This window comes from Chelonoidis abingdonii, chromosome 8 (genome assembly GCF_003597395.2).
Source record: "Chelonoidis abingdonii isolate Lonesome George chromosome 8, CheloAbing_2.0, whole genome shotgun sequence".
Classification (NCBI taxonomy): Eukaryota; Metazoa; Chordata; order Testudines; family Testudinidae; genus Chelonoidis; species Chelonoidis abingdonii.
The window spans coordinates 58,161,820-58,186,252 of record NC_133776.1 but is presented as its reverse complement, the minus strand read 5'-3'; the positions used below and the strand labels follow the sequence as shown (position 1 = coordinate 58,186,252).

Sequence of the window (24,433 nt, the reverse complement as noted above, 5' to 3'; positions counted from 1 at the left end):
GGGGCATGCCCCACCCTGGGGTAAAATCCCTGCTGAGACTCTAACTTACTAAACTAACCCTTATAACTTAACACCTAATTACTAACTACTGTAAACAACTATATATAGAGAGACAAACAATAAGTGCTGGGGAAAACCGTTATCCACTTGCCGAGGCAAGGGGAAGTCACTCTGACAAAATGTAGGGGCAGTAAGAAGGAACTGACTGGACATAAGGCTGGTGACTCCTCATATACCAGCGCACGAGTGCGGCACTCCAGAGGGTGCCAAAGCCGGCCCTCCCGATACTGCTAAGGTAAAAAATTCTGACTGTGTATGTGGGCATGCACGCACCTAGAATGGAATTGACATGAGCAAGCACTCAAAGAAGCAGCATTAAGAAATTACACAAATCTAAGCATGCCTCTTCCTGTACCCTCTCTTCCCACAAAGTGACAAGAGAGAACAACCCATTGTATCATTACAGTGTTTGTACCAAGCAACTTCTTCAAACTGCACATGATGATCTGCTTTCTGGCAGGCCAGGGATATGCAGGAGACAAGCCCTGGAGGCAGATTTTGTTTTTAAAGGAGCTGTGACATGCAGAAACATGAGTGATGTGCACAAAAAGGAGAGAGAACCATGTGCCTCTCCCATTTCAAGGCTGTCAAGAGCCTGGGGGCATTTGGTAATGGGCCTTTCACTTCCAGGTCACTGATTCAATTCCAGCAAGGTCAATAAACGCACACTCTAGGGATATCTAACAAAGCTTAAATACATCAAGTTATGCCCAGAGCATGGGATTTTTCAAAAGCACTCAACGCTGATTTAATTGCTCCCAGTGAAATCAACAAGCACCTTTGAAAATCCCTCCTTAACCGTGCACCTGGCATAATTCAACATAAGGCACCATCAGTAATAGCAGAAAGCCTCTGTCAGATGGCTTTTCAGTGGTCTGCCTTGGCAGTGTCACTGTAGCTCCCAGTGGCCAGGTATCCAAATAGAAACCACAGACCAGCATTAATCTTCACCCTCATTGGCAGCCTTAGCAAAACACAAGGGTTGGTCCCTTCATGTTGGGGCAGAGATACAGGATAATGGAGAAAGTCTGATGTATGTGCTATACCCATCTTTTATTTACTAGCTGTATTGTGGTGGTGCCTAGAGACCATTATGCTAAGTATTGTACAAACATAAGACAGTCCCTGCCCTAAAAAATTTATAATCCAAGTGTAAGACAAGAGCCAACACACTGAATCATCATACAGGAGTACAAAGTAACATATGACTCTGATCACCATAATAAGCAGCTGTCACAGCAAACCAGCAGCCTAACCACTGACTTTTTTTGGTAACACAATGGCAGAGGTGAGTTTTATGGAAGGATCTGAAGGACAGAATGGAGGCTTTGCCCAAGACATGGGAGAAAGCACGAAGGTGCAGCCAAGAGCAATGAAGGCTGACATCAACAGTCGGACAAGGGTACAGGCTGACATCTCATTTATGAAATAACAGGCTGGGAATAAGCCATGGAGGGTCCTAGAAATGAGACCACCACATCACGCCTTCTTTCCAGCACCTTTACTGACCTTCTAGCCCTCTTAGAACTAGAGCGATCAATAGATTAAAAAAATGAATCGCTATTAAGTAATAATAGAATATAATTTATTTAAATATTTTTGGATGTTTTCTACATTTTCAATTATATTGATTTCAGTTGCAACACAGAATACAAAGTGTACAGTGCTCACTTTATATTCATTTTTATTACAAATATTTGCACTGTAAAAGACAAAAGAAATAGTATTTTTCAATTCACCCTAATACAAGTACTGTAATGCAATCTCTTTATCATGAAAGTTGAACTTACAAATGTAGAATTATGTACAAAAAAGACTGCATTCAAAAACAAAACAATGTTCTCATGGCACCGTTGTAGCTGGCATTGCAAGATGCGCTAAAGTTTCATAGGCCCCTTGATGCTTCAATCACCATTCCAGAGGACATGCATCCAGCTGACGATGGGTTCTGCTTAATAATGATCCAAAGCAATGCGGACTGACATGTTCATTTTCATATCTGAGTCAGATGCCGCCAGCAGAAGGTTGATTTTCTTTTCTGGTGGTTCAGGTTCTGTAGTTTCTGCATCAGACAGTGTTGCTCTTCTGAGACTTCTGAAAGCATGCTCCACACTTCGTCCCTCTCAGATTTTGGAAGGCACTTCAAATTCTTAAATCTTGGGTCAAATGCTGTAGCTACCTTTAGAAATCGCACATTGGTATCTTCTTTGCATTTTGTCAAATTTGCAGTGAAAGTATTCTTAAAACGAACAACATGTGCTGGGTCATCATTTGAGACAGCTACAACACTAAATATATCACAGAATGCGGGTAAAACAGCAGGAGACAATTCTCCCCCAAGCAATTCAGTCAAAAAATTTAATTAACGCATTATTTTAACAAGCATCATCAGCATGGAAGCATGTCCTCTGGAATGATGGCCAAAGCACGAAGACACATATGAATCTTTAGCGCATCTGGTACAGATATCTTGTGACGCCAGCTACAACAGTGCCATGTGAATGCCTTCTCTCACTTTCAGGTGACGTTGTAATTAAGAAGTGGGCAGCACTATCCCCCATAAATGTAAACAAACTTGTTTCTCTTAGTGACTGGCTGAACAAGAAGTAGGACTGAGTGGACTTATACGCTTTAAAATTTTAGATTGCTGTGTCTTTGAGTGCAGTTATGTAACAAAAAACATTTTTAAGTTTCACTTTCACGACAAAGAGATTGCACTAGTGTACTAGTATAAGGTGAATTGAAAAATACTATTTCTTTTGTTTATCATTTTTACAGTGTAAATATTTGTAATAAAAAATATAAAGTGAGCACTGTACACTTTGTATTCTGTGTTGTAACTGAAATAGATTTGAAAATGTAGAAAAACATTAAAAATGTTTAATAAATTTCAATTTGTATTCTATTGATTAACAGTGCGATTAACCGCGATTAATTTTTTTGAGTTAATTGAGTGAGTTAACTGCAATTAATTGACAGCCCTACTTAGAACTAATTCATAATTCCCAACTGGCTTTTCAAAAAAGACTTTCCATGCAGAGACCTGCTCCATCCTGATCTCTGTATCCCCCCTTTGCCAATCCACTTACACTGCTCCTCCAATCATGGCCTCATCTTTGCCTAGGCCCTGATTCTCCAGTTGGTAGTTGCTTATTTCTTCAAGCTGCCCCACCCCTCATCAGCTTGCCCCCTACTTTTTCTGAGACACTGCCTATTTAATTCTCTCTTTAGTTAAGCTTTACTGGTGTATCTTTATAGAGTATCATTAATACACAGCACTACTTGTATTATGTGATGGCTAATACATAGAGGCAATTGTGCAGAGACCTAGAGCATGTGTTACTCAAATGTAAACCTTTGAATTCAAAACAGTAGGCAGAACCTACTCCACCACCAAAAACTTGGATGAACTCCATTCTGGTGCTTCTCTTATTTGTTAAACTGCAATAATTAACTCAGTGTGCTGACAGTTCCCTTCCTCCCTCTCTCTCTGGTACAAAACGTTTAATCATTGAAACAGGTGTAGATTCCTAGTCAATGAAGATGTTGCCTAACATCTGCAAAGAACTAATAGAGACTTGTTCATCCTACTTGCAGAGATGGACTGGTGATAAACACAAATAATGGCATGTGATCTCTGAAGATAAGGGACATGTCATTTCTACAGAAAGCTAATCTTACAAGCCTTAGCCCACCCATTCCCACCCCCTGCAACATACGATTCCAGGGGAGCTTGAAGCACGTGCATTCCGAATGTTTAGGAATTTAAAAAACACACACCAAATTACATCTTTTCACGCTGATTTGGACTTCCCTGTAAAAGTCAAGATGTAACTAGTTGAAACATTGACTGTGTCAAGAGGAAACCTTCAAGAAAGTGAGGAAATATTAAAATACAGCAGATATTTAAGTATTTATACACACCAGGCTGAAAGTGTCTATGTGTTCACATGCACACAGAGTGAGTGCACTTGAAAAGAAGCCCATTCCAGCTATAGAAAAAGTACCCATTTTAAATATACAGAACATCTCAAACCTTAACATCACTAAGGGCTTTGTCTATACAGTGCATGGCAATCTGGGATGTAAATCTACTTGGCACTAGCCTGCTGTGCGTTAACTGTTTGGGTGGACCCTGCTGACACATACTAAAATGCTGCCCTGCTTTGAAATGGGAGTATATCAATGCGCACTACAGAACTTTCAGGGTGCATCAACAGGATCCATGTGGACAGTGGACAGCACACTAGCGTGGAGTGGATTTACGCCTCACCTTGCCATGCACTGACCGTCTGTATAGACAACCCCCAACTGATGAACTAAGGGTGCCACTGTATGCATAACAACATTTCAAGGAAATGAGGAAGCAGCTTTAGAAACACTCAAGGAGCAATTTTTAGCTGTTATAGACTTTTTTAAAATCAACATCAGGAAATTCTTTATTTCCTTCAAAAATGTTTTAGTTTATATGTGCTCGTTTAGTGCCATCTGGCTTTCATTCAAAGACACATAATACTGCTCCACCCTCCTGTCATTGCAACACAGTACCATGCCTCTAGGACAAATCCACACTCAGTTTCTTTCTAAGGCCAGGAAAATTAATTCCAGCCAACCATTCCAGTTATGGGATTCTTGGAGGGCACCCCATAAACAACTGCTTCTCTAGCACGATTCCTATGTGCCCTGATTTTCAAAGATGCTAAGCACAATCGATTTCTTTGGGAGTTGGGTGTGCTCAGCAGATCGAAACCAGATGCGAGTTCAGGTTCACTCCCATCTCTTCTCTTGTGCTTTCTCTTGTTTACCTGACATTTCCTCCAGCCTTCTGTATCCTCATTCGCTCCTCATATTGGGTAGGGTTGTGTTCTTTACTGAGACTTAAGGCTGTATGTTTCTGACTTTCCTTGTTGTAACGACACAAAATCGCCTGTGCTGACAAAAATCCCTTGTGAGTAAATGGTATTAAGCCTGTAAAAGTCTCTACCAAAAAAAAGCAGAACAAAGGTTCTCAAGTTCAATTCCCCCGGAACTAATAACTCATGCCAAGACCAAAAGATATCGTACTGAATATCCCTTTGGCAAGGAAGACGATTGGTCTTACAAATCCCATAAATTACTTGCATTTCAAAAATAATTTTAAAATAAATTGAATACACCACTAACTAAAAGATATAATCAGGTATCTAGCACAACCTAGAGTCCACCAGGAAACAGCTAAAGAACACAACAGGTTTGCAGTAGGGCATAACATCACATTACGGCAGACCGCTAAATATTGACAAGTTTTATAAGTGCTTATATACAAATGCTAGAAGTCATATTTGCCCTTCTTAGTAGAAACCTTGGTGGAATGATGATAATCAACGGGACACAGTAATACCAGGGCACAAAATATATAGGAATGACAGAACAGGTCATGCTGGTGAGGGAGTGGCACTATATGTGAAAGAAAGCATCGAGTCAAATATAGTACAAATCTTAAAATGAACCGAACTGTACTATAGAAAATCTTCATGAATAGAAGTTCAATGCTTGAATAACAAGAATATAGCAGTAGATTCACATTACTGGCCACCTGACCAAGATGGTGATTGTGACTGTGAAATGCTCAGGGAGATTACAGGCTATAAAAAATAGCGCAAAGAGTCGTGTGGCACCTTATAGACTAACAGCATCCGACGAAGTGGGTATTCACCCACGAAAGCTCATGCTCCAATACGCCTGTTAGTCTATAAGGTGCCACAGGACTCTTTGCTGCTTTTACAGATCCAGACTAACATGGCTACCCCTTTGATATAAAAAATAGAAATCTCAGTAATAATGAGGGATTTCAACTATCCCTATAATGACTGGGTACATGTCATCTCAGGATAGGACGCAGAGATAAAGTATTTTGACACCATAAATGACTGCTGGAGCAGCTAGTCCTGGAAACCACAATGGGAGGACTAAATCAAGAATTGCATCTAAGTGGAGTACAGGATCCAGTCCAAGAGGTCAATATAGCTAAACTGTTTGATAATAGCAACCATAGTATAATTAAATTTAACATCCCTGTGGGGGGCAGAAGGGGAGGAGAGACACCAATGAAGCCCCCCGACATTATCATTTAATTTCAGAAAGGGGAACTACAAAAAAAGGGGAAGCTAGTTAAACAGAAATTAAAAAGGTCAAGTCCCAGAAGTGAAATGCCTGCAAGCTGAATGGAAACTTTTTAAAAAACACCATAATAGATGCTCATATTAAATGCATACCCCAAATTAAAAAAACACAGTAAGAGGAACAAAAAAGTACCTCCATGACTAAACAAAGTAAAAGAAGTGGTTAAAGGCAAAAATGCATCCTTTAAAAATTAGAAGTTAAATCCTACTAAGGAAAACAGAAAGGACCATAAGCTCTGGCAAGTCAAGTGTAAAAGTATAATTAGGCAGGCCAAAAAATTTTTTTAGGAGCAACTAGCCAGAGATGCAAAAACTAACAATTTTAAGTACATCAGAAACAGAAAGTCTGCCAAACAATCAGTGGGGCCATTGGATGGTCGAGGTGCTAAATGAGTACTCAAGGAAGATAAGGTCATTGCAGAAAAACAATTCTTGCATCAGTCTTCACTGCAGAGGATATGAGGGAGATTCCCCATACCTAAACCATTCTTCTTAGATGTCTCACCTGAGGAACTGTCCCAGATCGGGGTGTCATTAGAGGATGTTTTGGAACAAACTGATACATTAAAATAATCAACAGGACCAGATGGGCTTCACCCAAGAGTTCTGAAGGAACTCAAGTATGAAACTGCAGAACTACTAACTGTGGTATGTAACCAATTGCTTAAATCAGTTTCTGTACCAGGTGACTGGAGGGTAAGGGGGAGGGATAGCTCAGTGGTTTAAGCATTGGCCTGCTCAACCCAGGGTTGTGAGTTCAGTCCTTGAGGGGGCCACTTAGGGATCTGGGGCAAAAAATCAGTACTTGGTCCTGCTAGTGAACGCAAGGGAGTGGATTGAATGACCTGTCAAGGTCCCTTCCAGTTCTAGTAGATAGATATATCTCCAATATTATTATATATAGCTAATGTGATGCCAATTTTTTAAAAAAGCTTCAGAGACTATCCCAGCAATTACAGTCCAGTAAGCCTAACTTCAGTACCGGGCAAATTGGTTGAAACTATAATAAGGAATTGCCAGACACAGAAGTGATTTGTTAGGGAAGTCAACATGGCTTTTGTAAATGAAGATCGTGCCTCCATCTATTTGAATTCTTGGAGGGGGCAACAAGCATGTGGACAAGGCTGATCCAGTGGATACAGTGTGCTTGGACTTTGGAAGGCCATTGACAAGGCCCCTCAAAAGCTTTTAAGCAAAGTAAGCTGTCATGGGATAAGAGGGAAGGTCCTCTCATGGATCAGTAACTGGTTAAAAGATGGGGGGAAGGAAGGGGGGAGAAAAGGGTAGGAATAAATGGCCAGTTTTCCAAATGGAGAGAGGTAAACAGTGGTGTTCCCCAGGGACAAATGATCTGAAAAAGGGAGGTGACAAAATTTACATACGATACAAAATTACTCAAGTCCAAAACAGACTGAAAAGAATTACAAAGGGATCTCACAAAACCGGGTGACTGGGCAACAAATTGGTAGATGAAATTCAGTGTTGATTAATGCAAATTGAAAACATAATCCCAACTATATATCTGAAGTGATGGGGTCTAAATTAGCTGTTGCCACTCAAGAAAGACCTTGGACTCATTGTAGATAGTTTTCTGAAAACATCTGCTCAATGTGCAGCGGCAGTCAAAAAAGCGAACAGAATGTTGGGAAACATTCAGAAAGGGATAGATAAGACAGAAAATATCATATTTCCCCTGTATAAATCCATGGTATGCTCAGACCTTGAATACTATGTGCAGATCTGTTCACCCCATATCAAAAAGATATATTGGAATGGGAAAAGGTTCAGAAAAGGGCAACAAAAATGATTAGAGGTATGAGGAATGATTAAAAAGACTGGGACTTCTCAGCTTGGAAGAGAGACAACTAAGAGGGGATATATGATAGAGGTCTATAAAAATCTATACTGGTCTGGAGAAAGTGAATAAGGGAGTGTTATTGACTCCTTCACATAACACAGAATCTAGGGGTCACCCAATGAAATTAAGAGGCACCATGTTAAACAAACAGGGATAGCTCAGTGGTTTGAGCACTGGCCTGCTAAACTCAGGATTGTGAGTTCAAATCCTTGAGGGGGCCATTTAGGGAACTGGGGTAAAACAAAAACGAAAAAACCTGTCTGGGGATTTGTCCTGCTTTGAGCAGGGGGTTGGACTAAATGACCTCCTGAGGTCCCTTCCAACCCCTGATATTCTAAGAGGAAATACTTCTTCACACAATACAAAGTCAACCTGTAGAACTTGTTGCAGGGGATGTTGTGAAGGCCAAAACTAGAACAGGGTTCAAAAAAGAACTAGTTAAATTCCTGGAGGATAGGTCCATCAATGGCTATTAGCCAGGATGGTCAGAGATGCAACCTCATGCTCTGAGTGGCCCCAGTCTCTGTTTGCCATGAAGCTGGGAAAGGATGACAGGGGATGAATCACTCCATGATGTTCTGTTCTGTTCATTCCCTCTGAAGCACCTGGCACTGGTCACTGTTAGAAGACAGGATATTGAACTAGATGGACCACTGGTCTGACCCAGTATGGCCATTTTTATGTTCTTGTAAGTTAGAACCTAGAGGGACACACAGCTACTCTAAGTTCCATCCTCTTCAAGAAGGAATCTTTGTAGGAATAGTTGGGGAGCTCCCAGCTACTTCTGCCCAGTCTCTTTCAGTGAAATAATGGTTGTGTGGGTGGGGAAATCAATTACTTTAGCATCTCCCAACAAGAATCTCTACAAAAAGAGTGGAAATCCATTCCTCCTGTAGGTACTGGGGATGTTATACAATTAAAATCTATGTAGTAGGTTTCTCAGCGCTACTTACCCGGCTGTCTCCAAGGTTGGCAATGTAAAGGATATTATCTACAGCCAGGACACAGGTGGCTGTGGAACCATCCTTCCAGGCAGGCTTCCTGAAGGCACCAGAAATAAGGTTACAATGGAATAAGCTATTTTTTGTTAGAGGTTCTATTTCTAAAAGGTTCAGAGAACCCTGCAAAGGATGCCTCCATTGCAAAGCATTCAGAAGTCAGCTAGTCCAAAACCACCAAGCTTCTGTTTGGGAGTTCTCCCAATTATGCTCACAGGTTTTTGTTAAATTAATTATATAAAACAGGTTTATAGACAAGATACATACAAAGATGAAGACAGATTAGCAACATAGAGCAGCAATTTCTAACTGTGGGGTGGCACTCCCAAAGTGGGGTTCTAAGGGATGGCTGCAGGTAAGAGCTACCTCTCTGCAGCTGCCGGAACCTGACCCTGTTTTTCTTCCCCTCCCATCCTATGTGACACTCGACTCCAAGGAAACTCAATTAAGGGTATGACAGAACCAGTTTCACAGTAACTGCCTAGCTTTCCGTGCCTAAAAAATAATGAAAGTTCTCCCTAAGGGGCAACTTCCACAGAGTGCAGGGCAGATGGATGGTGAGGAACTCAACAGTAACAGAGGAGAATGTGCAATCTACTCACTCTTCCCCTCTACCCTCATACCTGGTACCCATACTATTTCAACTCATCACCCACAGTACCCACCATCCTCCAGCTTCAGCAATCCCCATCCCCTGTTTAAGTTGTTTTCCTGGCATTTGGCTTGCTGTAGTTCAACTAGTGTCTGGATAGCACTGTGTAAAATCAGAAATGCTGCTTGGATTACAGCTGCAGCACTGTCTTCCTTATTGTGGACCAGATATAACAGTATAACAATTTTGAGTGTCATTTTTTAAACTTATCTGCTCGTAAATTATCTTTCATTGAATTTTCCTGATGCTGAAGAGCCTAATTAAATTTCTCCATAATTTCAACATGCTGATATTATTACTAACAAGTTTGCAAATCCAGCCTGTAGATTACAGAATATAATATATACAGGTTAGATGGAGTGGATTTTTTCATTTTGTTTTTTTAAATACACACATGGTTTTGGGAAAGATACCAAATAATTGTTTTAACTAATTCTGTTAGTACTTTTTTGTGCCTACACTGGTGATGTTTGTTTTGTTTAACTGGTTAGGGTTAGAGGGCTGAGCCAGAGTTTGGTTTGTGGCGATGTACACAAGAAGTGAAATTTCTAAGCTTACTGCTGGATGTCTTGATACTCTCTCCAGCTGTGTTATAGATGAAAAGTTATGAAATGGAAAGGATATACAAGGTTGGTAGCCAAGACGGATTAACCCAGCATGTACCTTTGCTTAAGTATAAAGCAATACATGGTGGCATATCAAAGTGTTAGGTCCCCCTCTCCCCCACATGTGGGGATAGGCTGTGTTTTTCCTTAAGGAAAATAAGTCTCCATTAGAACAAAGCTAAAAAGAAGCATAGTCAATTAGAAGGATGATTCAAATATTAGTCATTAACCATCAGACCCATTCATCCTTTAGAGGAGTGGTTCTCAACCCTTTTCTTTTTGAGGCCCACCCAACATGCTGTAAGAACTCCACGGCCCACTTGTGCCACAGTAACTGTTTTCCTGCATATGAAAGCCAGGGTCGGCGTTAGGGGTAACAAGGAGGGCAATTACTCACGGCCCCACACCACAGGGGGCCCCGTGAAGCTAAGTTGCTCAGTCTTTGGCTTCAGCCCTGGGTGGCAAGACTACAGGCTTCAGTCCCATGCGGTGGGGCTTTGGCTTTCTGCCCTAGGCCCCATTAAGTCTAATGCCACCCTGCTTGGCAGACCCCCCTGAAACCTGACTGCTGTCCCCCAGGGGGTCCTGGACCCCAGGTTGAGAACTACTGCTTTAGAAAGCAGTTTTGAAAATAATGCAAGATTTAACTAGTAAACTTTTATCTGCCTGTCTCATGTTAACTACGCAACTTAAGGCATGAAAAAAAAAAAATCTCAGTGATTCACTAGAATCCTTGATCATGACCATTGCTCTATGTGGGAGTATATCTGCTGGTAGCCACCTCAATTCTGGATAGAGGGCGATGCAGAACTCCCTGAATATCTGGAATTCCTTGTGCTAGGAACATGCCACTGTGTCATGCTATGAGCTTGCAGATTTAAGTTAAAAAACTATTGCTTTCACTGAAGTGGTTTTTTACCCATGAAAGCTTATGCCCAAATAAATCTGTTAGTCTTTTAGGTGCCACCGGACTCCTTGTTGTTTCTGTTATTTTAGTAATATGCAAGATCTCCTTGGATACAGGTCACAAAAGGTGCTACAAAAGAGAGGGATAGAGGCCAGTTTTGGCTCACATTCTGGCCCCGTAATACCTTAGTCCCCATGGCAATCCTGGTCATACCCTTACAGCACAGGGTAGCCCTATGTTGCTGTCCTGTACAACCTGTAGTGTAGGGGGGGCAGGGCTGGAGTGCACTACACTCCGGCTATTATGGCCACTCTGCCAGCTTATCAGGAGCCATTGAAGGATGTGGCTCCAACTTGCATATGGGCCAACTGGACTCTTGGCAAAGAGCAATGATGACTTTTCAGAATGGAGAGGGATAACTAGTGGTGTTCTGCAAGGGTCAGTCCTAGGACCAATCCTATTCAACTTATTCATAAATGATCTGAGAAAGGGGTAAAAAGTGAGATGGCAAAGCTTGCAGATGATGCTAAACTGCTCAAGATAGTTAAGACCAAAGCAGACTGTGAAGAACTTCAAAAAGATCTCATAAAACTAAGTCATTGGGCAACAAAATGGCAAATGAAATTTAATGTGGATAAATGTAAAGTAATGCAAATTGGGAAAAATAACCCCAACTATACATACAATATGATGGGGGCTAATTTAGCTACAACTAATCAGGAAAGATCTTGGAGTCATTGTGGATAGTCCTCTGAAGACGTTCACGCAGGATGCAGCGGCAGTCAAAAAAGCAAACAGGATGTCAGGAATCATTAAAAAAGGGATGGAGAATATCTTATTGCCTTTATATAAATCCATGGTACACTCACATCTTGAATACTGAATGCAGATGTGGTCTCCTCATCTCAAAAAAGATATCCTGGCATTAGAAAAGGTTCAGAGAAGGGCAACTACAATGATTAAGGGTTTGGAATGGGTCCCATATGAGGAGAGATTAAAGAGGCTAGGACTCTTCAGCTTAGAAAAGAAGAGAATAAGGGGGATATGATAGAGGTACATAAATTCATGAGTGATGTGGAGAAAGTGAATAAGGAAAAGTTATTTACTTGTTCCCATAATATAAGAACTAGGGGCCACCAAATGAAATTAATGGGCAGCAGGTTTAAAACAAATAAAAGGAAGATCATCTTCACACAGCGCACAGACAACTTGTGGAACTCCTTACCTGAGGAGGTTGTGAAAGCTAGGACTATAACAAGGTTTTCTTTTAAACTGGATAAATTCATGGAGGTTAAGTCCATTAATGGGTATTAGCTAGGATGGGTAAGGAATGGTGTCCCTAGCCTGTTTGTCAGAGGGTGGTGATGGACAACAGGATCACTTGATCATTACTTGTTCGGTTTACTCCCTCTGGGGCCTCTGGCATTGGCCATTGTCGCAAGACAGGATACTGGACTGGACGGGCCTTTGGTCTGACCCAGTAGGGCCATTCTTATGGTTTTTGCCCCAGTGTAGGAGCTTCACCTTCTGGCCGTACCACTTAGGAGGTACAACTCAGAATTGGGGTCTAGGAAAGATAAAAACATTTTTAATAGTTACAAGTAGCTCTGGCGGACACTTATACTTACTGACTGGAGGCCTGCCTCAGGAACTCCTCATCTGTATGTTTGAAAGAGTCCAGAAGGCATCTCTTCACTGTTTTCTCCACACTGACTACCTCTCCTGTCACAAAAGAGAAAGTGGAGCATGCTCCTTTTGAAGCACCATGCTCATCTAATCCCTGTCCCCTTCCTCACCTGTCTGACATGCATAAACAGGTCACACTGCACACGTTACTTACGTAGAGCAGACATGACCCATGTGCCCACCTGCCAAAGATTCAGATATAAAAGCGCATGGCCAGTTTGTATAACAGCCTAGTTATTCACCCTTGAAGACAAGGGACACCAATTGTGATGCTATTATTTTCCTCAGCCATATTCACAGATCTGCTATGGCTATTTCATCGAACTTGCCTAACCTAGCTAACACTTATGGTTTTTGGCTTGATAGCGTCACAAATCTGCTCACACCTTACCTATCTCCAGCCTAGAGGCATGGTCGCCCAATACTCCACACACAACTATGTCCCTAATTCTGGCTATCCAAAGTCATTTCTTAGTGGACACACCACAGCAGTAAGTCATGAGGAATGAAAGATGATGCACATGCCCCCACATGGCCCTCTTTTACCTTTAGGAAATTTCCTAATCAGGTTTTGGTGCAAATTTTGTGCTGCAAATTTTGAAGCTCGAACTCCCCCATGGCCATCAAAAACGGCAAAGTATGAAACACGGGTTCTGCAAAGGAATAAACATTAATGTAAACTAGCTGTGAAAAGGCTGGTATCAACCAGAAGTTAAGATTTAGTAAAGAGGCTTGTGTCCCTAGCACCTCTCCCAACCTGTACTGGGACAGAAAATGCAGCATTTCCTCTAAAAAGCATAGCGCTAGCATGTATGAGTACTAAAAAAGTTTCCCCACCTCCCCCAGGAAATGAAGGAAAGGAAAAGAGGCTATGGCTCCCAGCTACATTTAAACAGCAGCTAAACATTCCACCTCATGGGCACTCCAGCTCTGGAGCCTCTCTCCAACAATTTCAGAATTTGCTATGCACAGATGCCAGTCCAACACATCCCAGAATTCTCTGCATGCAGAATGGTTGCTACAGCTGTGCAATATACAAGAGACATGGGGACAAACTACTGTCAAATTGCCTTTTGTTCTACAAACTTTAGATCACATATTTAGCTTTAAAAGAATGTGTTTAAGTGATACTTTATGGCCTATCAGTGTTGTTTTTAAAAATGATACATTCCATCACTTCCCCGCTAATCATCTGAAAGGTATAGTTAATTTGAGTGTTTGATACCTGATGGCTTCTCTTCTCCAAGTATCCAAGCTCCTCATCACTGCCACAATTGGGATTTTAACTGTTGTGAAACCCCAAAGGCAAGGCTTAAACAGCTATACTCAAGTTCAGAGCCTTCAGGTATCTTGGGCCTGATATCCAGAGGTACTAGGAGGAGTTGACTTCTACTGAAGTCAACGGGAGTGGTGGGTACTCAGGACTTCATGGGGAAAATAAATAAATAAAAAGAAAAACGTCAGGTCATAGGCACCTGATGTGGACCACCTAACAAATGAGGCAACTTTTGCATCATCAAACCTTACATGATTTTCTCAAGATCAGTGGCAGAGCAAGGAATACAATCCAGATCACCCATGCCACCACACACAGCAATATTTAGTCATGAGCAGTCATTGCTAGAGTGAGGGATCATTGTCAAGAGCTCAAGCAAAGTTAATTGGAGCTCTTTCATCTTCTTGTCATGACTCTATTCTACTACAATGTTACTCCCGGGCTCCGGAGGTCTGGCCTACTTACATTTGAGGGGGAAGGGGTCTGCACTCCTCAGTGATGTCATTCAAGATGACATGTGCATCCTGCATCTCCTCTCGTTCCCCTTTCCTCTCTGCCATATAACCTTTCAGTCCAAAGATGCCTCCAGATGCTAGTGAGAAAAAAAGCAAAATTACATGCATGAAACTCCTCTGTTTCCTAAGCCTGAGTTACAAACTTGTGATCATGTTGCTTTATGCAAGATTCTGACAATCCCATGGCATCATGACAAGAAGCATGTCTTGCCCTGCGTGGGCTGTACTTGAAATTAAAGGTTTTTTTAAGAGAGAGTCAGCTTTTGGAACCATTTGCTGAAAATGACATGCTTTGTGAAACTAGTATTAAGTGTCCCCAATATCAGAAACTGTAAGACAGTTTGCATCCTATTGAAGCAGGGCAACCAAGCTTGAGTGCTACGCTACATTAGACTGGGATATCATCGCACGACCAGGAGATGGATGCACTCCATGGAAACTCTCTTGATCAGGGGTCTCAAACTCCCATCTGCAGACTCACAAGGCTCCCCAATGTGGCCTGCGGGGCTCCAGCAGTTTTGGGGCCAAGTCTCTCCCTTGGCCACACCTGCCGCCTCCGGGTCCTCCCCCCTCAGGGGCCCTGGCAGTGCAGCGGAACTGAGCGGTGCCTGCCTGCTTGCTCCAGTGGCTGCCGGTGCCTCCCTGCGGCCCAGGGATGGGGTGGGGCTGTGCCTTCCCATGCTGCTGCTGCCTCGAGCACCCCTGCGGCCAACGGGACGCTGCGAGGGCGGTGCCTGGGGGCAGAAGCACGCAGAGGCTCCCCGGCCTGCCCCGGAGCCCCAAGTTAACGCCACACCCCCTCCTGCCCCCAAACTCCCTCCCAGAGCCTGTGCCCCATCCCCACACTCCCTCCCGCCCAAAACTCCTTCCCAGAGTCTGCACTCCAATCGGCTACCCCAGACCTCCTCCCCAACCCAAACTCCGTTCCAGAGCCTTAGGCAGCTGGGAGGGTGGAGTTTTTGGGGGGCGGGTTCTGGGAAGCATGAGTGACATTGGCCTGCTGGGAGGATTTGAGGACTGGCACTAGCCCAAAGGTAAACTGAGTTTGAGACCCCTGCTCTTAACAAAACAGTAAATCTGTAATGAGGCTGCAAACAATAGATAAAATAAAGCTAAACCAAATGTTGCTTCAATCAAATATATCTTTCTTAGTCTGAACCTACTGAACACATCCAGTTCTCAAAGCCTATGCAATGTTAGGAAATCCGTATCACTACTGTGTCTTACACATCTGCACCAAAAGGCAAGCAAGCCAGATGTTAAAGGTTAAGCCATTTTTCTCAGTTCTCTCTTTTCATTGCAACCATTTGATGGAGTGACAAGATGCCAGAGGGGCAAGGTTGTCTGAACCACTCTGCCAGGAGTCAAACAAACAGTCACTTCCACACCTCTGCTACTCCAGGACTTGTGCTCCGACTGTGAGTATCTGCATGGTTGAGAGAGTACCCACTATTATACTTCTGGGCTGGTTCATCACAACTGCTCACAGCCTCCCAAATTAATAAGAACATACTTAGGCGATGCACCCAAACCCTGTGATCTAAGTATGAACTCTGCCAGCAGACAGCACACTTCATTTCTTAGAGTAATCACAGAAAGTGTACTGAGGAATCAAAGATCAGCTTTGATCTGGACTTACTCAACCCCACGTAAAGAGTACAAAACAGAGTACATTTGTTTTCAAACTGTCTGAAAACCTTTACAAACTTTCTTTTCCACAAGTTCTTCATGGCCATTCTCCTCTTCCTCTGAGACTTTCCTCTTCTCTCCTTTCCCATGATTTCCTACTGCTGAGACCTGCTCAGTGATGCGTGAAGCTAGAAGACAGCAAAAATACAGATATCTGAAGACGTTTCAGAAGTGTTTTCTGCTCTTGTTTTTATTTATGGGAATCATTCATCTCTTACATTCAAGAGAACAATTCCTTTTACACTGAAGTGTTATGCACTACTACAGTCTGGTAAATTTTGGTTGGCAGACTTCCCTCTCCCCCACTTTGGCCTTGTCATTAGTTTCCTAGCTACCAGACTGATCTGGGTTGACTGCTTGGACATGTTAAAACCAAAAGTTTGAAGTTGAGGAATTTCTAGTTTTTGAAACAAGACTATCATGCCTGAAAAGGATTGTTACTACTTTCTAGGAGAGACAATACTATTCTTCTATAGAAGAGATATAAAAGACAGGATGGATTACAAAATAAAGTCAGGAGTGATGAGGTAGAAACATAATTAGCATGGAATCTGAAGTGACAGTGGATTCAGTGCTCATGGAATGAGTCTCTTCCTAGTCCCTAATGACTATCTGCCTACATGATGAAAATTTGGCAAATGTGCCAGTCTAGCTTTAAGTTACACCACAACTGTAACAGCAGCAGGCAGTTTTGGCCAGGATCAAGTCACAATGGCAATGCTGTAAGAAGCTTGTATAGTGCTTAACTGCGGCATGTGTAACTATAGCCAGTGCTCTTTACACTTTTCACTTTAGAGAGCACTAAGTTCACTCCAACCTCCAAAAAGCCCATAGTACAACAGTGGCTCTCAACCTTTCCAGACTACTGTACCCTCTTCATGAATCTGATTTGTCTTCTGTACCCCCAAATTCCACCTCACTTGAAAAGCGCTTGCTTACAAATCAGACAAAAAAATACAAAAAAGTGTCACAGCACACTAGTACTGAAACATTGCTTATTTTCTCATTTTTACCATATAATTATCAAATAAATCAACTGGAATATAAATATTGTACTTACATTTCAGTGTATAAACAAGTCATTGTATGAAATTTTAGTTTGTACTGACTTTGCTAGCGCTTTTTATGTAGTCTGTTATAAAACTAGACAAATATCTAGATGAGTTGATGTACCTCCTGGAAGACCTCTGCATACCCCTGGTTGAGAATCAGTGTATTATAAAACCCATTACCTGCAGTCCTTCAAGGACATCAGAGATGTTATGGAGTCAGCTAGAAGGAACTGATGCATGTACTTACTTCTGCAGATAGACCCATGTTTGATGAACTTAGATTTTTAGTTACATGAATACGTCTCCATTACCAGTACAAGTGCCCAAATACTCACCAAGATACAGGCAAGATTGTTGGAAAGAACAAAATGAATCACAATCCCAGTATGACAAGCTATGCTGACAAATTCTACGAGAAAAGACATGTAACAGCCTTCATGAGGGTCCTTCCATACAAGTCCCTTACCTGAGTCACCACTGCTGGCTGGTGGGAGATCATCAAAGAGCAAAGGTCCTGCTGCCCCTGAAACACAAGAAAACAGTCAACAAATGTAAACTGAGTGCCTTCACCCCATGAGCAGAATTCTGATCACGTCCAACAGATGTGTGAAGGCTACAAAATGTCAGCTTACTCAGACCAGGTCAGTTTAAATGTGTACCTCTCCAGGATATAAAACAATTATTAGCAAACAATGGGAGGACCTAGGTCTTATGCTGATGTCTTTAATATGCCCCATATTAACATTTCAAAAAATATGAAAGATCCATATTAAGATAGCAATTTATATTAGCTGAAGAAATGAGTGAGGAGGAAGATGGACACAAACATGTAGATATTCTGGAAGATTTTATCCTATACTTATGTATAATAAAAAAGGTTTAGACAAAATCTCAGTGTGAGAAGAGGTGCTGATGCAAACAAGCTAGGCAGATGCCAAGACAATGATTAGAGTCCTCATACCTGAGTCAGCACTGCTGACCGGTGGAAGATCATCAAAAAGCAAAGGCCCTGTTTGTGCTTCTTTCCCTAAAACACAGAGCAGAGTCAGAACATACCTGAAAAGTTATTCACAGGAAGAAAAGGAATGCCCCACTATTCTAGAACAATCCTTGCCCCAAATGACCCCTCCACCCTAACTACAGACTGCTACTGCACAAGACAGAAACTGCCACTTTCCTGGAAATAGTCAGAACTCCTTTGTAATCATTTCTAGCTAAAGCACTTCTGATTTACAAAAGTTAAAATGACTCCTTTAGAAACCTTGGCTATTGTAGGAAATGAAGGGGCAGAGATTCTATTAGGTTATTTCAGATAACACTGCTAAGTATTTACATGAAGACCAATGGCCTTTAGCAGAGGAGACAAATAGCAAATTGAAGAAATCTGCATCTTTATCACTGATGTTCTAAGTAATTTGAATTCCTCACAGGATCTGAAGTACACCTCAGTTCTTCTCCCATTTTGCTCTCTTCCTTTTCTACCAACCAGGGCTTTTTCTTCTGAACCACATCCATCTACCCTGCTGAGCTCTTCTAAGATGCTGGAAGCCCGTGGCTTTCAGTTCACAGCAAATAGCTAGTAGATGTTAATGTCCTTACAACCATCTGATGTCATGTATGACTAAGAGCTGGGACCTCATGATTATTCCCAGTATGTTACTTGGAGAAAGGAATGCTATCAAACATAAATACTGCAACGCTGACTATTTTAAAAAACTCAAGTGAGCACCTTTTAAAAAATAGGTTTTGATTTATTTTTTTAAAAGTTCAAGAGTTTTTCTGCTCTTCTTTTGGTGTTTGAAGATATTTTCAGCAAGGTAAATACAGCTATATGGGGGGAAACAGCAAAACTGACTATACCAAGTGCTGTAAAAAGCACAAAAACTAAAAACACAAAAAAATCTTAACTTCACCCAGTTACAATCATCCTAGTTGTTACCTGTAACTACAGTAGGTAAAATAAAAATAAAAACCCTCTTCAGGCAGAAATGGGATTTTTCAAGTTGGTGATATCCCCTTAAAAATGCTCAGCCTGAGCTGATTATTGGTTAACTTCAAAACAAACAGAAAGGAGGCTTCTTGCTGAGATATTTCTTTTTAGTTATGCGAATATGGTATGGAGTTTAAAGAATCATTATAGTGGCTAAGGCCCACTCCTGCAAAGCTTACACATGCTTAACTTAAAGTCAAGCAGACTAGTCACATTTCTTAATGGGACCACTCATGATGTGTAATGTCAGGTTTAAGTCTTTGCAGAACTGGGGCCTAAGTAAGTTAGAGGGTGGAAAAACATTACAACGACAATGTATATTTGAACTGGAAATGAACTCCAGTGAATTGCCTGAAGTAGGTCACACCTAAGCACGTTATTCAGGTTATATTTCTGTGCACATCTCCCACAGTCATTTTAATAGGAAGAAAAAAAATATATGACCAAAAAGGGAGTCTTTTCTTCTTACCGTTGAACTAACAAAACAATGACCAGTTCAACTTATCTGGGCTCTTATTCACTCCTGGGGGAATTCTGCACCAAAACAGTAAAAATTCTCCATATTTTGTCAAAACAACAAAAGAATCATGCCAGTTACAATTATTTTGATAATTTATTTCAAAATATCTGTCAGCAAGTATGTCTGTAACAATACAGACTAAAATGAGAAAAAAATTACCAGAATCTTTTTTTTAACATATTCCTTACTAGGCATATTAATACAGAACTTTGTGTAATTCATTTAAATTACAATACAGAACTGTATTTCCTTCACCTGTCAGAAGCAGTACACAGGCTTGGCAGAGGCAGGAGTAATGGAAGAGATGAGGGAGAGGGAAGGAGCCTAGGAGTGAATCTGGAGGGTGCTGGGTGCAAGGTTTTTCTTTTTTGGGGGTGGGTGGGATTGTTAGGGTGTTGGGAAGCCTCCCCCATGCAGACCTAGGCTGACCCCAAGCCTCTCCCATTCAGTCAGGCACATCTGCCCGTCCCTGCACTTCTCATCCCCCTGGGTCTCTGCAGCCCCCCTCCCATGTACCCAAGCTCAACACTATCACCCCACTAGTCCATGCTCCAGTTTGGCTAGTGTGGGGGGTGGGGGGAGAAGAGAACAGGACATACCGAATCCGTCTGTGACACACACCCCACCCAGTCACCTTGTGTGTCCCATTCTGCCTAACATGGCTCTGTGGGCAGGGTGCTGTGATGAACTCTACTCCTGGGGGAATTCTGCAGCACTAGGCATAGAATTTTGTATTTTCCTGCATAAGATACATTTTGCCGAAGAAGTGCTGCAGTTGTGCCTTTTGCCCACCACAGGCCGCTGTGGCACTAGAACAGCTGACATGAACACAGCTGGCTGTTCTGGCAGCACAGAAGATTAGAACTGCAGTACTTCTTAGGCAAAATGTTTTTTTATGCAGGAAAATACAAAATAATGTGAGACAGATGAATTGTGTGTGTTGGCAGATGCACAGAATTCCCCCAGAAATATCACTCTGGTGACTTATCAGAACACCTGAAATGCACTTAAGGAAGCAGTTGACCTTGAGCTCAAATCCTGTCTGGGATACGTTTACATCAGATAGACTTAATTTAAACATTTCTTTTACTTGACAAAACACACACCCAGTAAAGTGGATTTAATGACTTCTAGTAAATCGACAATATATTTCACAATGGGCACACAATACAATCCCATACCGATAATTATACAAATAAGTTTTTTTTAATAACTCTGAATTCCTATAAAAAGTGGTATCAAAACTAATATTTGCCATAAAAGAAATGATGGAAAAAAGGACTAAGGGTTGGACTCTTCCACCCTTTATGCACATTAAATCAATAGGACTGTGTGTATAATCAGGTACGCTGAACATGACTAAGAGGGGAGATATCTGGCCCTACAGAGCACCAAGTTAACAAAGTATCACTTAAATACTCACCCACAGATTTTACAAATACACATACAGGAGTCTGGGCAGGCTACAGAAGCTGTCACACCATCTTGTATAACCCTCTCTCATTTTCTATTTTGTACAGACACTGCAGCCATTATGTGGCCAAATTATTTTGTGATAAGTGGTCAGATTTTTCAAAGGTACTGAGAAGCTGTGGGTGCGCAACACATTTGAAAATCACTCATTTTTAAATTTATACCATGATATTTTTCTTATATTAATAAACATTTGTGCAAAAGGCTATATATGCACACTAAGCATGAACAAAAACTCCCTAGACACCCACACCCACTACAGGAGGGATTTCCCCATCACATTTTGTTTATACCAAATGTGCAGAGTGACAATAGCAGGAGCGTCTACCAGGGCAGATGCTGTGGGGCTGAACTACGGACAGACCAATTTCTAATACATCCAACAAGGGTTTTAATTCAAAACCAGATTATGGAAATCCCATGTTCTCCCACTTTATTTTTGAAAATTTCTCTTAAAGAGATTTCTGCAATAAATCCCATTTGTGCTGCTTTTCCTGCACATGGTGCTTCTCCACCAGTGCTGGCAAGAGAAATACTGGTAAGGATTCGGGGGAGGGATAGCTCAGTGGCTTGAGCATTGGCTTGCTAAACCCAGGGTTGTGAGTTCAATCCTTGAGGGGGCCATTTAGGGATCTGGGGCAGAAATCTTTCTGAGGATTGGCCCTGGTTTGAGTAGGGGGTTGGACTACATGACCTCCTGAGGTCCCTTCCAACCCTGATATTCTAGGATTCTATTATTGTGTCCTATTCACTCTGTCATTGGGCAGGGATGAGGGGAAGAGAAAAAACAGAGCAGTGGCAAGGGACAAAATATGAAAGTGGAAATGGGACACACAAAGGGGCATAAGATGCACTGGTGGCTCTATGGCAGCACACGTAACTAGTTTGGTCTCACACATCCATGCCCAGAAAAAAAGCAGTACTGACTGACTACACAGAAAAAATATGGATTCTTAAGAATATCCCAGAGAGACATGAAGACAGAGAGAGGAAAGGGGGGAGAGAGAAAGAAAGAAAGAAGCAAGATAAAGGGGAATGCATAAAATCCAAAAGGACTAGAAAAAAACAGAAAACTGAATGGCTTAACTAATAGAAGTAGAGGGAGAGACAAAAAGATTAGATCAGCATCAGGAAAAAAGCTCACAAAAATCATTCTCCCTCCTCCCCACAAAAGTGTCTTGATTCTCTACCCTCTCTTGCAGACGATGAAATAGTGTGCACATTTAAAACATTTCCCAGCCTCGCAGCTAAAAATGAAAAAATCCCTAGCCATGAAGATGGAGACTGATTTAGTTACCAAAATGAAAAATACGTTTTAGACAAACCATAGCAGAAAAAGAGGTGAAGCATTTGTAAGCAGGGAAAGGTCAGGCATGTGGGAGAAGGCTATATCCCCTTACCTGAGCTGCTAGATGGTGGGAGATCATCAAAAAGCAAAGATCCTCCTTTCAGTGCTTCGGTCCCTGAAACCCATCAGAAAACAGTAACAATATGACCAGAGCACCCAGAGTGATTCACACACAGAATGGAATTTTTAACCCCTCTCTGTCTATGACAACCCTAGTTTATAAATGCACTACTTCAGGATATAACACAGCTGTTACTGCAAAGAGATTTGTCAGGTATTTCAGTCTGAAAGCTTAATCTATTTAGTTCATCAAAGAGAAGGTTAAGAGGCAACTTAGTCACAGTCTACAAGTACATGCAAGAGAGATTTCTGATAGCAGTCAGCTCCCTAATTTAGCAGAAAAAGGCAAAACAAGATTCAATGATTGCAAGCTAAAGCTCAGCAAGTCAGTATAGAAATAAGGCACATTTTTAAGTGAGGATAATTAGCCATTGGCACAATTTACCTAGGAATGTGGTGGATTCTCCATCACTTTCCATCTATAAGCTAAGACTGGATACCTTTCTAAAAGGTGTTATAGCTGAAGCAGGAGTTATGGTCTTGATGTAGGAATTAGGTGAGGTGTTTTGGCCTGTGTTATGCAGGTCAGGCTAGATACCTCAGAAATTACTAAGTTTAAAGGCCAAGTAGGACCATTCTACGTTATCTAACACTATGGTATATCAGTGCCAGATAAAAAACAAAAAAGCCTAGGACTTACATGCATATTTTCCACACATTTAAACCAGTGGTTCTTAACCTGCGGTGCGAGATGCCCTTTCTGGGGATATGAGACATGCCTGATTTTTTTTTAAGAAGGTAATCATTGAAAACACAAATTAAACAAAGGCATGCAAGTACAACTATTTTGTTTCATCAAACCTATGTATTTATTAACATTATACATTTTTAAACGATTACTGCATTACATTTTAAATGTGAAATTAAAATATATAATTCTCTCTCTTTCTATAGTTATGATATATCTAGGTTTAAAGAACTGACCTGCTTCAATGATTTTTGATAAGGAGTGCGAGAACATTTTTGAGAACCAAAGGGGTACAGGCTGCAGTAAAGGTTAAGAACAACTGATTTAAACATTTATCATCCCTTTCACCAACCCAAACATCCACAATTTGAAGAGAGTCAAAACAGATGATATTTTGAGGACATTATGATGCTGAAAATTCCAAAGGGACATTAACTCTTACTGGATAATACTAACACAGGGGTGGGCAAACTATGGCCCACAGGCCGCACCCAGCCCATCGCACTTTTTAATCTGGTCTGCAAGCCCCTGCCAGGGAGTGGGATCAGGAGCTTGCCTTGCTCTGTTCGTGCAGCAACTCCGTGCAGTCCCCGGAAACAGGGGCAGTCAGGAAGACTCAGTTTAATCATGGATTTCTACATAACAGTGTCAAGTATCAGAGGAGTAGCCATGTTAGTCTGAATCTGTAAAAGCAGCAGAGAATCCTGTGGCACCTTATAGACTAACAGACGTTCTGGATCATGAGCTTTCGTGGGTGAATACCCACTTCATCAGATGAATGTAGTGGAAATTTCCAGGGGCAGGTATACATATGCTAGCAAGCAAGCTAGAGATA

The 24,433-nt window shown here is 41.6% G+C and overlaps 2 protein-coding genes across 16 annotated transcripts in view; both read right to left on the bottom strand.

The window, feature by feature from the left end:
- KIF1A (kinesin family member 1A) overlaps window positions 1-24,433 on the bottom strand; it is a 522,969-nt gene that overhangs the window by 276,433 nt on the left and 222,103 nt on the right. The window lies entirely within an intron of this gene.
- Window positions 1-24,433, bottom strand: part of ILKAP (ILK associated serine/threonine phosphatase) — a 43,058-nt gene that overhangs the window by 7,263 nt on the left and 11,362 nt on the right. For 3 of the 4 annotated variants that reach the window (XM_032766881.2, XM_075068678.1, XM_075068677.1), the window contains 9 exons: window positions 22,843-22,905; window positions 18,421-18,486; window positions 17,926-17,982; window positions 16,416-16,535; window positions 14,669-14,795; window positions 13,474-13,580; window positions 12,870-12,963; window positions 9,033-9,120; window positions 4,866-4,987 (listed from right to left, as the gene is read on the bottom strand). In XM_032766881.2, coding sequence (XP_032622772.1) covers window positions 4,866-4,987; window positions 9,033-9,120; window positions 12,870-12,963; window positions 13,474-13,580; window positions 14,669-14,795; window positions 16,416-16,535; window positions 17,926-17,982; window positions 18,421-18,486; window positions 22,843-22,905 — 844 coding nt within the window. The remainder of the gene's footprint in view (window positions 1-4,865; window positions 4,988-9,032; window positions 9,121-12,869; window positions 12,964-13,473; window positions 13,581-14,668; window positions 14,796-16,415; window positions 16,536-17,925; window positions 17,983-18,420; window positions 18,487-22,842; window positions 22,906-24,433) is intronic. The other variant, XM_075068680.1, reaches the window with a different exon arrangement.